This window comes from Puma concolor, chromosome C2, assembly GCF_028749965.1.
Source record: "Puma concolor isolate L17-30 chromosome C2, mPumCon1.1.hap2, whole genome shotgun sequence".
Classification (NCBI taxonomy): Eukaryota; Metazoa; Chordata; class Mammalia; order Carnivora; family Felidae; genus Puma; species Puma concolor.
Window position 1 is genome coordinate 84402831 of NC_141675.1, and position 15237 is coordinate 84418067.

Genomic DNA, 15237 nt, shown 5'->3' on the forward strand with positions numbered 1-15237 from the left:
ACCTAGATTTGATTTCCTGCTCTGCAACTTGCCAGTGGTGTGTCTTGGGCAAGTTTACCTTGTTGGACCTCAGTTTTCACATTTGTGAATTGAACAGTTTGTCAACTGTATAGGCCAACTATGAGATTCAAATGGGAAACATGGACATAATTTCCCAGCCACATTGGAATCATGGGCTGATGCCAGCTCCCAACCCAGAGATTTGGATTTAACCAGTAAAACCTTGGCACTGGAAGCTTTAAAACTCTTCCAGGTGATTTCTTCATGCAGCCAAGGCGAGAAGTGCTAGTGGAAATGCTAAATGCTTTGCAAACTTCAGAACCTCCAGCTGTGAAGGGTTTTGACTTTGGTGACTTCTAACGCCCAGAGAAGGCTGCCCGGGCCAGGGCTGTATGCCATCAGCCCAGGCCACCAAGGGGCCTTCTAACATTTGCTCACATTCTTCTCTGGTCCATTCTCCTGGTTCTCAACCAGCTGCCAAGTCACAGAGGCAGGAACAAAATCTTCTGGTTCATTGGCTTCAACAAGGATCACTTGGCTTCCTCCAGGAATCATTTCAGAATTCTTTGCCACAGTAATCGCTGTTTGAAGGTTGTCACCTAGATGACAAAGAGAGTCAGCTTACTTTCTGTGTAAATCTCTCAGCAGCTCAAATTAAGCTCTGCCTCCTCTGAGTGGGCATACCCCAATATTGGTGCTCTTTGGGGGGCATTTCCCACTTTTGGCCTTATTTGATAACCATTTGTCTGTCCCTCTTGCCCAAGCCGGTCTGTCTCTAGTGGTCAAAAACAATGTCTGCATCTCCCTGCCACAATGGCAGCATGTCTTCAACACTGAATATTTCCAAAACATGCAAGGATGAATAAGGAAATGGTTACGTGCTTTTTGATGAACCCTCAGAAGACTGAGAGCCCCAAGTGGTGAAGATAACACGGGCCCACTCCGATCGCATGGAACCATTTTGGGGGTCTGGATTGCAGTCAAACAGAGACTAGAACACTGAGGGCTGGGCCATGCGTGGACTGGATCAGCATATGCTATGCCTGCCCCACAGCCCTGAAGGACAGCTCAGTAGAGTCTTACACCCTTTACACAGACGTCTCACTGGGGTTCTTGATGAGCACATATCCGTTCTTGTATTTAAACATTTACTGTGAGCCTATTAACTCTGGACCAAGCCCAAGTAGGGAGAAGGGGCATTAGACAAAGAGAATGAAGTAGGGTCTCTGCTACCAAATCTCACAGTCATCTTGGGGCTGCTGCACTTGTGCCGCAAGAACAGGAGTCAAAGAACGGTAACACATGACAGCTAAGTATTTTTCCTTCTGCCTCAGCCACATGAACCCACTTAGCTCACATGGTCTTTTTCTGACGCCTGGGATACATTGAACGTGTCAGGCTTCCAGAAGTACACACCAGTAATCATCACGGTCCTGATGCAGGCTTCATGCAGTTCCTTCAAGACTGACTTGCTTTCTTTTTTCAAGCGATTCTCCATTATGAGAAGTCCCAGAAATGTCAAGTCTGACTCCACCTTCTCTCTTGGGATCAGTAGAAAATATTAAAGCTTATTTATGGAGTCTTGACGGTTGAATTTATTTCTTCCTTAAAAAAGTTTTTCTAAATTTTATCAATGTAATGCATGCATATGTTTTAAAAATAAAAAAGAACCCAAAAGCTTATGATGAAAACCAATAGTCCCTATCTCCACCCCTCTCCTTCCCAGAGGCAACCACTTTTATATCTTTTAGCAGCTTCTTCCATTTTTCAACTCCATTTTTTAAAAGAATGTGTTTATCTACCAACTCTTCTGTTGGTTTTTAAAATTTTTGTTAATCACACATATTTTGTTTTTAATTTCAAAGACCTTTTTTGTGACCTGGTAATCAGTTTAGTTAGGCATTTAGTAAGTCTACGGGATACTACGGTAACAGTTGAATATGGAATCATTCCTTTCAACCTCCATCTGTAACCTCCAGAAAATATATGATATCAGCTAAGCCTTCAAAAAGTTATCAGAATTTGAAATTGGAAGCTTGGAGTCTAACTGGGTTACACTCATTTTATAGGAACTCACCTCAGGAATGGAATAAATCTCAGGTGACTTTTTAAAAAGTCAACGTGGGGGGCCAAGATCTCTTTCTTATCTCGCATTGTTCCTTTTTCTGCCCAGGGGGGAGTTAAGATTGCAGGAGGAGCTGGAGACCTAGGGACCTAACCTTGTTGGGTACAATCTCCCATGTTCAGTCCTGTCCCACGTCTACCTTCCACAGTACGTGATAGAGCTGAGTCTCTGCCTGTCAGGCTCTACAGGGTGGAGCAACTTCCCTCTCGCCATCTCTCTCTCTGGCATGGCGTAGACCACACTTCTTCCATCCCTACTGATTCAGACTCCATTCACCGCCCCCCACTTACTTTTCATCTTACAGAAATGATAGAAATCTCCTGTCTGCACTTAATCACCTCTCTAGTTTTCTTTGATGTTATTTCTTTTCTATCTTGCTGGTAGGACTTGGGAGATAGAAGAAATAAACACACAGTCAGTAAACCTTCTTCAAGAGAAAGAGCAGAGTTGGATTTCTTGATGAAAAATATTACTCAAACTTAGATGGGAACACAGTGAGGAAACTTCTCTCTGGAGTACAGAACAAGTTACTCCATCTTTCATTCAAAAGTCCACTCACCAATCACTCTGTTTTAGACCTTGTATTGGGCACTTGCTGAGTACTCAGATTATCAGATATGAATCCTGCCTCAGTGATCTCAGAGAATATGATGAAAGACCTACCTTAATTCAGAATGTGTTAAATTTCTATCATTTAACTTCATAGCTGTCTATTATACATTGGATTCATATTTTCCCATTAGCTAGAACTAAAACAAAGAATCGTCCCACCAGTTTCTTCCAGTTTTGGTCTCTATTTGAGGACTCTTCCCTTTTTCACCAATTCAGGCACTTGGGCCTCTTGCTACCTTGCAACATTCCCGGCAAATCCCTGTGTCAGGGCCCTTGCACTCACTCTTCTGGCTGCCTGCAATACTCTTCTTCTGGATATCCTCATGCCATATCTCTGTTCAAATGGCACCTCTTCAGAGGACTTTCCCTGATCACTCCATGTAAAATGGTATCATGATCTATCTTTCCCAATTAGGATATAAGCTTCTGAGGGCAAAGATTGTCTCACTTCAGAATCTTCAGTGCCTTAAAGAGTATCTTGTGCACCCTCAAACTCAATAGAAATTTGCTAAACCAATGAAAGGGAGAATTTTGACAAAGTATTTCTTCTGTTTGTTAGTGTGGGGTGTTTTATTTTTTCCAAAAAAAAAAAAAAAGAGAGAGAGAGAGAGAGACAGAAAGAAACTCTTCTACTTCCCTTTTATGACACACCAGTTTTTAAAGAAGTTTTTGATCTTTCTGATTCGAAAACTTTGCAAAATATAATTTGATTCTAAAAAAAAAACACTGAAAACACTTTTCCCTTACTCTGTTTGAAAATAGTAGCGAAATTTTAAGAAGCATAATAGGATCCTGATATTCTCTGGGAAAATCTGAGATGATTGGAAATCTAGCACATTTGATCATCACTTTCTTATTCTGTTATATTTATAATAATGTCTACTCATCAGTGACTTTTAAATGAGAACATCAAAGCTACATTAGTGTGTGGCAGCTGGGTGGTGGCAATATTCCTTGTCAAACTACATGAATTTTTTCTTCACACATAACCTTAGCTTTTGTTATTAAAATTTTTGCCTTGAGAAATTACAAAATCCTGTGTGTTATGGGTCTTCGTGCTTGCTCAAGAATAGCTAACACCTTTAATGTTAAATCTGAGAGTGCCATAATTTATTTCATTGATTTCAAAATGAGCTTTGTGATTCTATTTAGAAGATTAAAATGTCATGGCTGAAAAGCTCCTTAAAGATCATCCAATCCTACACTTGAGAGACGAGGGAAATAGACACAGTGCAAGGAAGGGACAAAGATTGTATTAGAACACATGGACATAGCTTGTAAACAGTAACATTGGACCAAGGATATCCACATCTTATGTGAAGGTGCTAATTGCATATAAGTGAGGGTTTCTCTATCAGCAACACTTCATCGAAGATAATGCATAGTTTGTTATTCAATGTTCCGCAGTACTAAGTACTAAGTACTAAGTACTAAGGAGACAAAGTACTCCTTTGTCTTAGACAATTCAAAAATAACCTTTAAAAACTGAGAAACATTAAAAGAGAAAAGAATCTGCAGATTATACTCTAATGAGGACATTTTATCCATTAATGTAATTAAGAATACTGAATCCTATTTCATATAGCTCAACTTAGACTCACTACATCTCCAGGTCTGAAACCAGGTTTAAAGCATACTGGAGGTCAGTGTGTCACAGAGCCCACTCTCTCCTTCTCAACCCGTTTGTACATGGGACCCCCAAGCCAGTCAGCCACATAATGTTCCAAGATTGAAGGAGTGTTGGTTATTTTTGATTGGATGATGGACTGCCGGGCAGAGATAGCTCACTGACAGCTGGGAGTCAAGAGATCTGGACTACCATCTTTGTTCTACCTCCAACCAGTCTTCCCCAGCGTGGCTTACGGTTGCCCGGCTCCAAGTTAGGAGATTGGATGAGACGACTTTGCATCTCCAGGAGGCTTCCTCGTGATTGGAGCTGTCCTTCTGTCCATCTCCAGCATTCATTTACTTCACACACACAGAGCCTGCTCTAGTGTCGATATCTGACTTCCTTACCTGGCTAAATTCTCTACTTCTGAAAGCTTCTTCATCTTCAAGCCTTTATGGGCAAAAGCAATGACACGGAAGCCTTGTATTGTGTATTTCCTGAGTTCCTGTGGGAAATTCTTGGGTACTGTCAGGTGAGAGGAAAGAGGTAAAGGTAAGGTCACACTGAAGGCTGCCCACCTCCTAAGCAAGACTCTGGGATCCAGTCACTGTACCTTGTTTTAAAATTCCAAAAAAAAAAAAAAAAAAAAAAAAAAAACTTTAATAGAAAAACTACAGCTCTGGCTAAAAGCCACAACTTCATTAGGGTGCTCTTATTATTCTGACAGAAATGAATGCCAAGGATGCGCCGGTCATCCCCTGGGTGTCAACTCCACTGGCTGGCTTTAATAAGGATAGACCTCATGACTATGTCTACAAGGATAAAATGAAAACAGCTGATCCTCTGGATGAGGGGTCAGCAAACTAAAGGCCAAATTTGGTCCATTGCTTGTTTTTGTAAACAAAGTTTTATTGAAATGCAACCATGCCCATTTGTTTATCATCTATGTTGGGTTTGGGGTCACAATGGCAGGGTTGAGCAGTTGAGACAGACACCATGTGGCCTGCAAAACCAAAGTTATTTTCCACCTAGCTCTTTGCAAAAATGTTCGCAATCCCTGTGATAGAGGACAGACGACACAATGCCAATGTTTGTGTATTTTGGCATGGTAGTCATTACCAATATTACAATATTTGTGAAATCTTTATGGCTCGTAGGATGCCTAGAAGAGCATTAAAAAGAACAGTGTAATGGAAATGTAGTGGCTTAGGTAGCAAAACACTTGATTTCTAGTATCCATTCTACTGCCAACTAGCTCTCTGACCTTGGGCTTGGTAGGTCTCTCTTCTGGCTCCTCAATTTTCCCATCCATAGAATGAGAGGGTGTGGACCTCAATGTCCCCATTCAGCTCAAGCTTCCTGTAATTCTAAAATGATCCAGAAGGTGGGGATCAAGGCATCTCCTAGCTCTCTATTTCCTAAATACAGGGGGAGAAATCACTGAAGTATTAGCATATGTCAAAGATCTGAGGTCAGGACAAATAAGAATTGGAAGGGCTACCAGAAGGATGAGAGGTGAGAAGTGACTGACCCAAACCCTTACCAGGGAGCAAGGGCAATAATCACCAGTTAAAATTTCAGGAAGATACTCACTTGCATCTGTGAGACTGAAAAAAAAAATGTATAGCAAAATATAGGCCATCAGTCTGTGAGGGATAGAGGGATAGAGTGTTAGAGGTCATGGGAGTTCTGAGGAAGATCAAGGTCAGAAAAAGGGGCCGCTTCTAAGGTAAAAAAGGCTCTAAGTAGAGGGAGAAGTTAAAGCAATCATTTGCCAAATCTAAAATTGTGTGCACAAGTTGATGGCTATCAGCAATCATAGGGAGAATGTAGATGAAAATCAGGAGAAAAAGGCCAATTTTATCCAAATGAACTCATTTGAATGCAACAATATCCTTACAAATCTGGGCTGCCGCTTAGAGAGTGCATATGTTTGTAAGACAAAGAGACAATACAAATCAGCTCAAAATCTAGGCCAGAAAGATGAAATTGCTGTGAAAATGATCAATTGCATTGCTCTAATACCGTCTAATTTGCTCTAATCACTTTGTGTGTGTGTGAAAGATTTATCTTGTCTGTATTCTCCTTCCATTGACCGGCACGAGGCCCTTACATGGTGCCAGCCCCCAGAGGTGTCAGGCGGAGCGCCCCAGCTGCAGGCTGAGTGCAGGGCCCAGACCTGTCCCATTATTCCCTTCACACGTTCCTGGTTTGCTCACCCTTACGTAGCTTCCTGTTCTGGCTCCTGATATTTGCTTCACATCTCCTTCCCTGATACCCCATTGTGGTTGGACTTTTCTGGATGGATCAAAGCCAGATATTTACTCTCTGCCTCACGGCCTTGAAATGGTCACCTCTGTCTTATCAGGTCTCCTGGGCCCACTTCTCACTCACTGAGAAAACAATCACTTCCACATTCATTTAGTCTTGTGTGCTTTGTGTGTTTGAGCTTCTAAAACATTTTTACCTTCTGAAAGAGAGAACAGGGTCAATTAGTACCTGTTTCAGACTTGCAGAACTTGGCCAGCATCTCCGGGGCACCCTTCACGTACACATGGAAGTGATCCTCCCCTGCCACCTGAGCGACCACAGACATCCTCTGCAGGCTTGAGGAAAATGGAAACTGGCGCAAGATGGCTATGGCTTCCACGGGACTCTGAGACAGCACCAACAAAGGAGAGCTTAAGATGCTTGTGAAATTTCACAGATGCACACCAACAAATAGGACTTGCTCTGCAATGAACCCAGGGACGTCATGAAGTGGTATGTTTGTCACAACATTGATACTTTTCTGTCTGCCTCGACGGCGATTCCCTCATCAAGTTGTCTGGTTCTGCAAGGCCTTTCCCTTTGACTGCCTGGAGAAATCCTAATCATCTTCCCGGCCAAGTTCACAGGTCCCTTCCTCTGTGGCACTTCTCTCTCATAAATAGTATTCACTCTCACCTCTGAACGCCTGCAGCTCTTTCTTCAGCCCTTATTATAGCAGTCGGCCCAGGGTATTGCACTGATTTGCACCTATATGGATTTTTCTACCAGCCTCTGTACTCCTCCAACACAGAGCCCCACACATCTAGCTCTGAAATCACTCTATCCCTTAGCACCTAGCGCAGTGCTCTAGCATAAGACAGGTTCATGAATAAATTTAAAAATAGATTCAGGAATGAAGGGACGAGCAAACCAACTATGGACACTGTTAGTTTCAAGGAGAAAGAGCTGTCTGATTTGAAAAAGCAAGTCATACCCAACTGGCTTTTGGTCCTGGCTTTATTATTATGTTTGAACCTGGCATCCCAAATGTGCGGTAGTCTGCATCGCAATCTTCCATTATCTGTTTCAAAATGAAAACATTCATAAGATTCCTTAGAGCAAAATAGTAAGAAAAAAATACCTCTCATTTGCATAGCACTTGAACCTTTTCAAAGCCCCTTCCACATATTTTCTCTTGTAGGCCAATTATCTGAATACCATCATTGTCAAATTTCTGTTGCGTTATTAAGGACCTTGTTGGAGAATGTAAAAAAGCCAGAAATATTGTGACTACAGTTTAAGTGGTAATTGATGGAAGAAATGCCGGCTACAGGCCAATGGCTCTTCCTGAATGGTATGACTAGTAATTGGATGACAATTTAATATAGCTGAGCATATTAGCCCTCAGTTGAGTTAGGATTGGGTCTTGAGATAAACCTGGGATTAATTCTTATTCTGTATCTACGTTACTAGCCTAATTGGTTAGCAAGTTAGCTGTTGGCAAATTAGAAAGCATATTTGAAAACAGTTTGCATTCTTTGGAGGTTGCAACAGTATAAGTTACACCATTTGAGAAACCAATATTAACCTAAAATATAGGAAAGGCAGTCAGATCTACAAATCAGAAAACAGGAGACAACATTTGGCCTCTGCTCCATCACTTACCTGTTTAACATTGGGGACAATGCCTCCATTTCTCCAGATCTCAAATTTCTTCTGAAAAATATTCTGACATCCCTTGTAGCACTAAAATTATTAGAGTCTACAAGGATATTTCCCCTCCTCCTTATGTTTCATGACAGGTTCCTATCCACCAAAGGATATTTAATTTGAGACTGTTTCTCACCTAGCTTTAAATTATGCAAATCATTTTGCACTTCCATACTTTGCTTGGGGTGGATACCACTGCTCTTAAAGACAGTTCTTACAGAGCTAATCCTAGCAATTTATATTCCTGCACAAGACCCCAAGTTGTATGTCATTTGTACAAATAGACCAACACCCCTCGATGGAGAAGAGCCACCGTCAGAACCAGGATCAAAGTCACATATAGTAAGAATGACCCTAAGCAGCTCATCATTGTGTCTACGCGAAGGATGCCGGTGAGGGCAATGTGTAATAATTACACTGATTCCTCTCCGTTAAGATCCAGGAGAGTGATTATCCCTTTGTGTTTAAGTAGAAGATTTCTCCACAGCAAATGCTTAAATTTTAACTCGCTGGTATCAAAAATTTCCATGTTTACCAGGTTTCCTCTTTTATTATTTTGGCTTCTAGAAAGCTACAATTTTGCCAGTACACACTTTTTAAAAATTTTTTTATAAGTTTATTTATTTTAGATAGAAACAGTGGGGGGGGGGAGGGGCAGAGAGAGAGAGGGAGAGGGAATCCCAAGCAGGCTCCACACTGCCAGTGGAGAGCCCAAGTCGGGGCTTGAACTCATGAACCCGTGAGTTCATGACCTGAGTCAAAACCAAGAATTGGACACGTAACCCACTGAGCCACTCAGGTGCCCCTCCCCCCACTATAAATCTATACATCTATAAATTTGCCTTTCTGTGAGGTGTATTTCATGTCCCTGCAGTCATGTGTTTTCATTCCTTTAACATTCTGTTTAAATGCTGCCCTGTAGTTAAGATATCATTGTCAGTAGCTTGAAAACGTGTTTTGTTTTGGTTTGGTTTTTTGGAGAACAGAGTAACATAATTAACTAAATAGTGACTGACTGACTGAATGAATGAATGCTTTTCACTTGGTGGGCACTTTACAATGCAAGCAGCCCCTGTAGGCTCATAGGATCAGTGCTTACCACAAGTCGGTGAGTGAGGCATTATTATCACCAATGCACACCTGAGGTAACAGACTCAGAATCTTGGTTCTGGATTTGGGGTCACACAGCTAGAAAGTGATGGGGTCAAGAGGTCTGCTCACCATGTCATGACAGCCACGAGAATGGGTTTATACCCTTCAACTGTTCATACTCAGCTCAAAAAATTGATTCAGTTGGACTGGGAAACCTTCAGGCTAGTATCTAGACCTATACTGTCTAATACAGTAGCTACCAGCCACCTGTGGCCATTTATATTTAAATTGATGAAAGTGAATAAAATTGAAAAATTCCGTCCTTGATTGCATAGCCAAATTTTAAGTACTCGATAACCACATGTCGCCGGCTAGTGGCTACTCTACTGAATAGCACTGCTTTAGACCACTGTTTCTCTGTGAGTGTTACCGAGAATGTACCACGTTTTGGCCTGTCAAGGTTTTGTGGTCAAGAAGGTTTGGTAAATGCTGCTTATCCTATTCCTTCTTGAATATTCACAATGCACCACAGTATACTAAAGAAATCTGGTAGTCAAGAAATCAATTTTACTTTCTTAAAACAGCAGGTTCCCAAACGATTTGATCACGGAACCTTATTTCAAGCTGCACTCATTAACAGAGTTCTTGGGAGCAGATACTGGGAAATTCAGGTAGAGTCGAACCTTCCTTCAACGTTGTTACAAATCTTCTCTGAGCTTCAAAGTTAGAAAACTTTTCCACTTTCAGTAAGGATTTCTTCAAGTTGTTCTCATTTAGCCAAAACAAGAAACTATCATCTTACCCAGGCAGTGCCCTCAAACATTTTGAGGTCCAGTGGGTCTCCTTGGATGGTCCCATTGAGAAGGATCAGAGAGTGGCAGCTGGCCATGGCAGCACACAGCGGGCCCCATGGCAAAGCCTTGCCTGAGGCAAAGCTATTCACTTCCTGAAAACTGGGAGAGAAGATGATTAAGAAATGAAAGTCTTCAACAAAATCATTTTACACACTCTGCCCCTTAAATCTTGCCAACACAGAGTTTCAATAATGCTTAACCTTTATGTTCAAATCCTTCCAGAGCTCCTCATGCCCCGTATGATAAAGTCTAAGTGCCTGGATATAATCACAGAGACTTCTGTCAGGTTACTTGAGGTCAGTGCCTAGGGTGGCAGTAAGCTCAGAGCCTGCAGCCTGCTTCAGAATCTGTCTCCCTCTCTCTCCACTCCTCCCCCACTCATGCTCTCTCTCTCTCTCTCTCAAAAATAAACATTAAAAATTTTTAAAATAAAAGAAAACCACACCTGGACTCTGAAATATTTCTCACGACTCAGTCCTTTGCCCTATTTCTAGAAACTCCTGGCATAGATATCCAGCGTCTCATTTTCCTTTATGATGGTAGACTGGTACAGTTTACCATTCTCATTTCCCATCTAATAGCCAAATGATAATTGTAGACAGTGGTTTCTACACCCCGAAAACCTGAGCATTTGGGGAAAGGAAAAGAGAGGAGGGGTGAAAACTCTAAGCATCCTATTCCCCTTTCACTGGTCTGGCCAATAGAAGACAAAGCAGTGCCTGTCCGGACAAAAGCTTGGCCCGGACATCTGAGCAACCAGGAGCTGAACCACATGAGTAGGGTTGAACCCAAGTATTTTCTGCAACATCGCACTGCCTGTCTGCTGTTATGTTGTGCCAGAGCTGTGCTTGGCCCCATCACTGTGCTGGAGAGCCCCTGCATGACTCAATGACAGAGTCTCAACCACTGTTTAGAGCCAAGGGGGGATATCTAGAGCTGAAGAGTCAAGGCATCTTGTACTTAGACCGAATGGGCAGATCTCAGCCCTGTGGGGAAAGGGAGCTAGGGCCCTCTCCTCACTATCCATTCTGGGGTAGCATCTCTGTGATTGTTCTCCCCTCTCCTGTGGCCAGCTTTTCACCTGTGTCTGTAAAAATGGTAGCCATATACCCTTTAACATTCTATCTCAAGTGCTATCTTTGTCAGGTGTTTTTCCTCATTCTGTTCATTTCCAAAATTAATTTCGACATTTTATCCACTATGTTATTCCGAAATCCAAGACTGTGTATTATATCAAACAATCATTATTTTTTCTTCTCTCTCCTGATATGCGTGCCTTAATCATAGCTCTTTCCATGGACTGTATTATGCGTAGAAGATGAATGCATTTGTGCCTTCCAATCCCATGAGATATGAGCTACATGAGGGAAGGGATGGAACTCTTCCTTTCTGGACTCCTCTCCCCACCCCGCCCAGTCCAATAACCACCAGCAAATCTTTGTGTTTTTTGTTTTTTTTTTTCAACGTTTATTTATTTTTGGGACAGAGAGAGACAGAGCATGAACGGGGGAGGGGCAGAGAGAGAGGGAGACACAGAATCGGAAACAGGCTCCAGGCTCTGAGCCATCAGCCCAGAGCCCGACGCGGGGCTCGAACTCACGGACCGCGAGATCGTGACCTGGCTGAAGTCGGACGCTTAACCGACTGCGCCACCCAGGCGCCCCTCTTTGTGGTTTTTAATTAAGTACAGTTATGATTTCACCCTTTGCTCCTCTTTTTTATTCATTCAGCTTCTTACTCATCCAGTTCGTTCTATTTTTTCATGTGGAGTTTGAAGGCCTATTTTCCCCATCTGATTCTGAACTTAGAACCCATTTAATTTAACAAGTTAGAATAATTGGGACATCAGAAGGATGGACTTGAATAGCACCAAGGTAGCTACACCAATCCCACATCCCATCTTCACTGAAGTGCTTACCAGTTGTCAGCAGTAGGGACCGTCCCCCAGAGGTCCAGCCCATCTTCCGTAAGAGTGCCAGTCTGGAAGAAGTTAGAATTGGTATTAGCATAAGATTTAGAACTTTTGATTTAAACAAACCCCATGTTAAATCATGTTTGTTTAAACATGATTTAAACAAAACCCAACCTCCCAAAACATTAAAGTAGATCTAGTTGTCCAAAGTCCTTGTTTGTAAGCATTAAATTTTGTTTTTTTATTATTTTTTAAAATATGTTTTTAATGTTTATTTTTGACAGAGAGAGTGAACATGTGTGCATGACTTGAGTGGGGGGTGGGGCAGGGCAGAGAGAGAGGGAAACAGAGGATCCAAAGCAGACTCCATGCTGACAGCAGTGAGCTTGATGCTGGGCTCAAACTGTGAGATCATGACATGAGCCAGTCAGACGCTTAACCAACTGAGCCACTCAGGCACTCTTGCAAGCATTAAATTTTAAATCAGAGAAGGGTACCTGAAGGAAGAATTCAGCAGGTGACAAATGATTCCTGAAAAGACTGTGTCAATAATGAAATGATTCTAGATACCAATCTAGATATCTAGATAACAAATGATTCTAGATAACAATCAAATGTTAGTGTTTTGCTTTTGTGTGTTTATTTTTGCACTTGCTGTTGTTAAATGAGAAGCATTTAGTGAATGGAAATCCAATAAGGACCAGTACGAGTTTGACTTTATAGTTGGCACCTGCTATCTTTCTAAAGCAGAGTTCAGAATTTTTCTTTCTTTTTAAGACTGATTAGTTCATAGTCTGCCATCTGGCTCACAGCAATTTTCTAAAATATGGGTGACATGATGACTGTCCGGATTGATAATGAAATGTTGATAAAGGGCTTTGAGAATTTAGAGAGAAATGAAGTGCTAATAATAAATACTCATTAATGCCCATGAATGGGTTTTATTGTTAGATCAAGAGGAAAATGGTTGGGAGATTTGATTTGCTATATTATGGGAGAGTATTTATCACATAATGTAACAAAGAAAGCAACATGGAACTAAGTACTATGACAGCACTTTGAATTTGCTTATTGCTTCATAGCCCACCATTAATTACAGACCCCGGTGTCTTTATGCAAGAGGCCAACACCCAGTCAGAGTAACCATGTGGCTCCCACTACTTCAGCGCTGTCAAGGCTGAGCAGAACATTCCCAAGTGCTGGGGTGTATCCCTTTTCAATACTGCACCCAGGTCTCTGTCATCATTCTTTTTACAGTCATTTCTGTATAAGACACTGAATTTTCTAGCTTCCTATCAAATGACATTTCTTTCATTACAGCACATTAAGTTGGCATAACGCTTTATGATGAAGTGCTTACAATGCTTCTAATTCTTACAATCGACTAAATAGGGAAGGGACATTCTCAGGTTAGAAGTTAAAGGAGCAGCCTCAAGGTCCAGTGGCTTGCAGGTTGGAGAGAAAGAACCAGAATCTGGCCCATCTAGAATCTCCCTCTAGATGACAAATGTTAAATAAATTTTGCAAAGCATGCAGAAAGAAAAAACCCATACTGGACTTCCAATTAAGGAGTGAAGGATTCTTTGTTTCACTCATTTATTTGGGCTTCACAGAAAGCTAACATGCTTTGTGTGAGTTACTCCTTGAAGAACAATAGAAAAAAACCTATTTGCTTGATTTCCCTCCTGCATTTTATGAGGGTTCCAACCTGTGTGTTTAGATTCCAAATCCTCTTGAGTTATTCCATTTCAAAAAGAGTTAGCAGCTTAATTCAAACTGAAATATTTCCCTGATGATCATATTTTTACACATCAATATTTTGAACATGAAAACAGAGATTATATGGCAGCAAACAGAAATGGGACTGTGTCATTTCTCTATGTGAAAATGATTCTTATACTATAAAACTAGCCATGAACAGAAAGAAAACTATAGTTACAGTTGTAAAGGGAATAAGACAGAAAAAGCCAACTTCTTAGCATAAATACTAGCCCAGGCTTGGGCTGAGCTGAATAGAAAAGAGAGAACTGTTTTAGAGAACTTAGACCAACATAAACTAGAAATATATGGGAATAAGAAGCACATGGTGAATGTCTTCTAAGTGGAAATAAAAGTAGATGGGGACCTCGATTAATTGTGGGGTGCTTCATTCCAACACCATATTGGTAGAGTTTTACAATGTACAAGCTGGAAAGGCACCGAGAGATCATTGGAGTTCAAATTTCTCTTGATTTCTCATTTTGCCGATTCCCAACCCAGTGTTTTTTGCACTATGACATGTTGTCATGCCACTGGGGTTTGGCCAAGCGTGCCAAGGAACAGTTCTTCAGTTGGTCTAGCAAAGGAGCACATGAGGACGTGGAGGGGAAAAGCTTTGTATGAGACGTAAAATGAACAACTGGAAAAATTAGTTTTAGAATAAGACAAATATGTAATGAACCTAACTTTATAAATCTCCCTCTTATATTACAGGCACCAGTGAGGCTGCTGGGTAAATAATGGGAATCCCTACCAGAAAACTTCCAAGCCGTGGAACTAAAAGAAGCTACTGTTAGCCCTAGTGGTTAACTTGTGGAGTGGTGACTGAGGGTTTTCTTTGCCAGAGGAAACTCAGCCAGAATAGAATGGAACTAATTTTAGGGCTGAGCTGCTTCCAGTGTGGAGCCAAGACTTGTCAAGTCTACTCATGGTGTCTCTCCAGTTTGTCCTATACTCTCCATTCTTGCCCTCCTTGCTTAGGACAATGACCCATCTCTTCAGTCTTCCCTAGATAGCTTCCTGTCTCAGTCCTACCTCCCTTCTGTTCCTTCTCACCAATTACCCTCGATGGAGTAAACAAAACACACCTATAAAAACGTCTTTGATCGTCTTTAAAAAAAAATGGTACGGCTCCCATTCTCCTTCACAAGGCCCCACTTCTTAGCTTGACACATCAGGCCCTGAGCAATTGGGCTCTTCCTCTCCAGCTACATTCCCTACCACACAGCCCCTGTTGTAGCCACACCCACATGCCACAGGCCATGACATCCCTGTGCTTCTGAACTGCTCATCTCTGAGCCCATTCCGTCTAACA

At 41.7% G+C, this 15237-nt stretch overlaps 1 protein-coding gene across 3 annotated transcripts in view; it reads right to left on the reverse strand.

Moving 5' to 3' along the window:
* Positions 1 to 15237, reverse strand: part of LOC147577366 (putative cation-transporting ATPase 13A5) — a 115999-nt gene that overhangs the window by 35593 nt on the left and 65169 nt on the right. For all 3 annotated transcript variants that reach the window (XM_086675012.1, XM_086675011.1, XM_086675013.1), the window contains 7 exons: positions 12171 to 12232; positions 10201 to 10351; positions 7591 to 7677; positions 6846 to 7002; positions 4754 to 4871; positions 1417 to 1541; positions 439 to 599 (listed from right to left, as the gene is read on the reverse strand). In XM_086675012.1, the coding sequence (XP_086531138.1) occupies positions 439 to 599; positions 1417 to 1541; positions 4754 to 4871; positions 6846 to 7002; positions 7591 to 7677; positions 10201 to 10351; positions 12171 to 12232 (861 nt within the window). The remainder of the gene's footprint in view (positions 1 to 438; positions 600 to 1416; positions 1542 to 4753; positions 4872 to 6845; positions 7003 to 7590; positions 7678 to 10200; positions 10352 to 12170; positions 12233 to 15237) is intronic.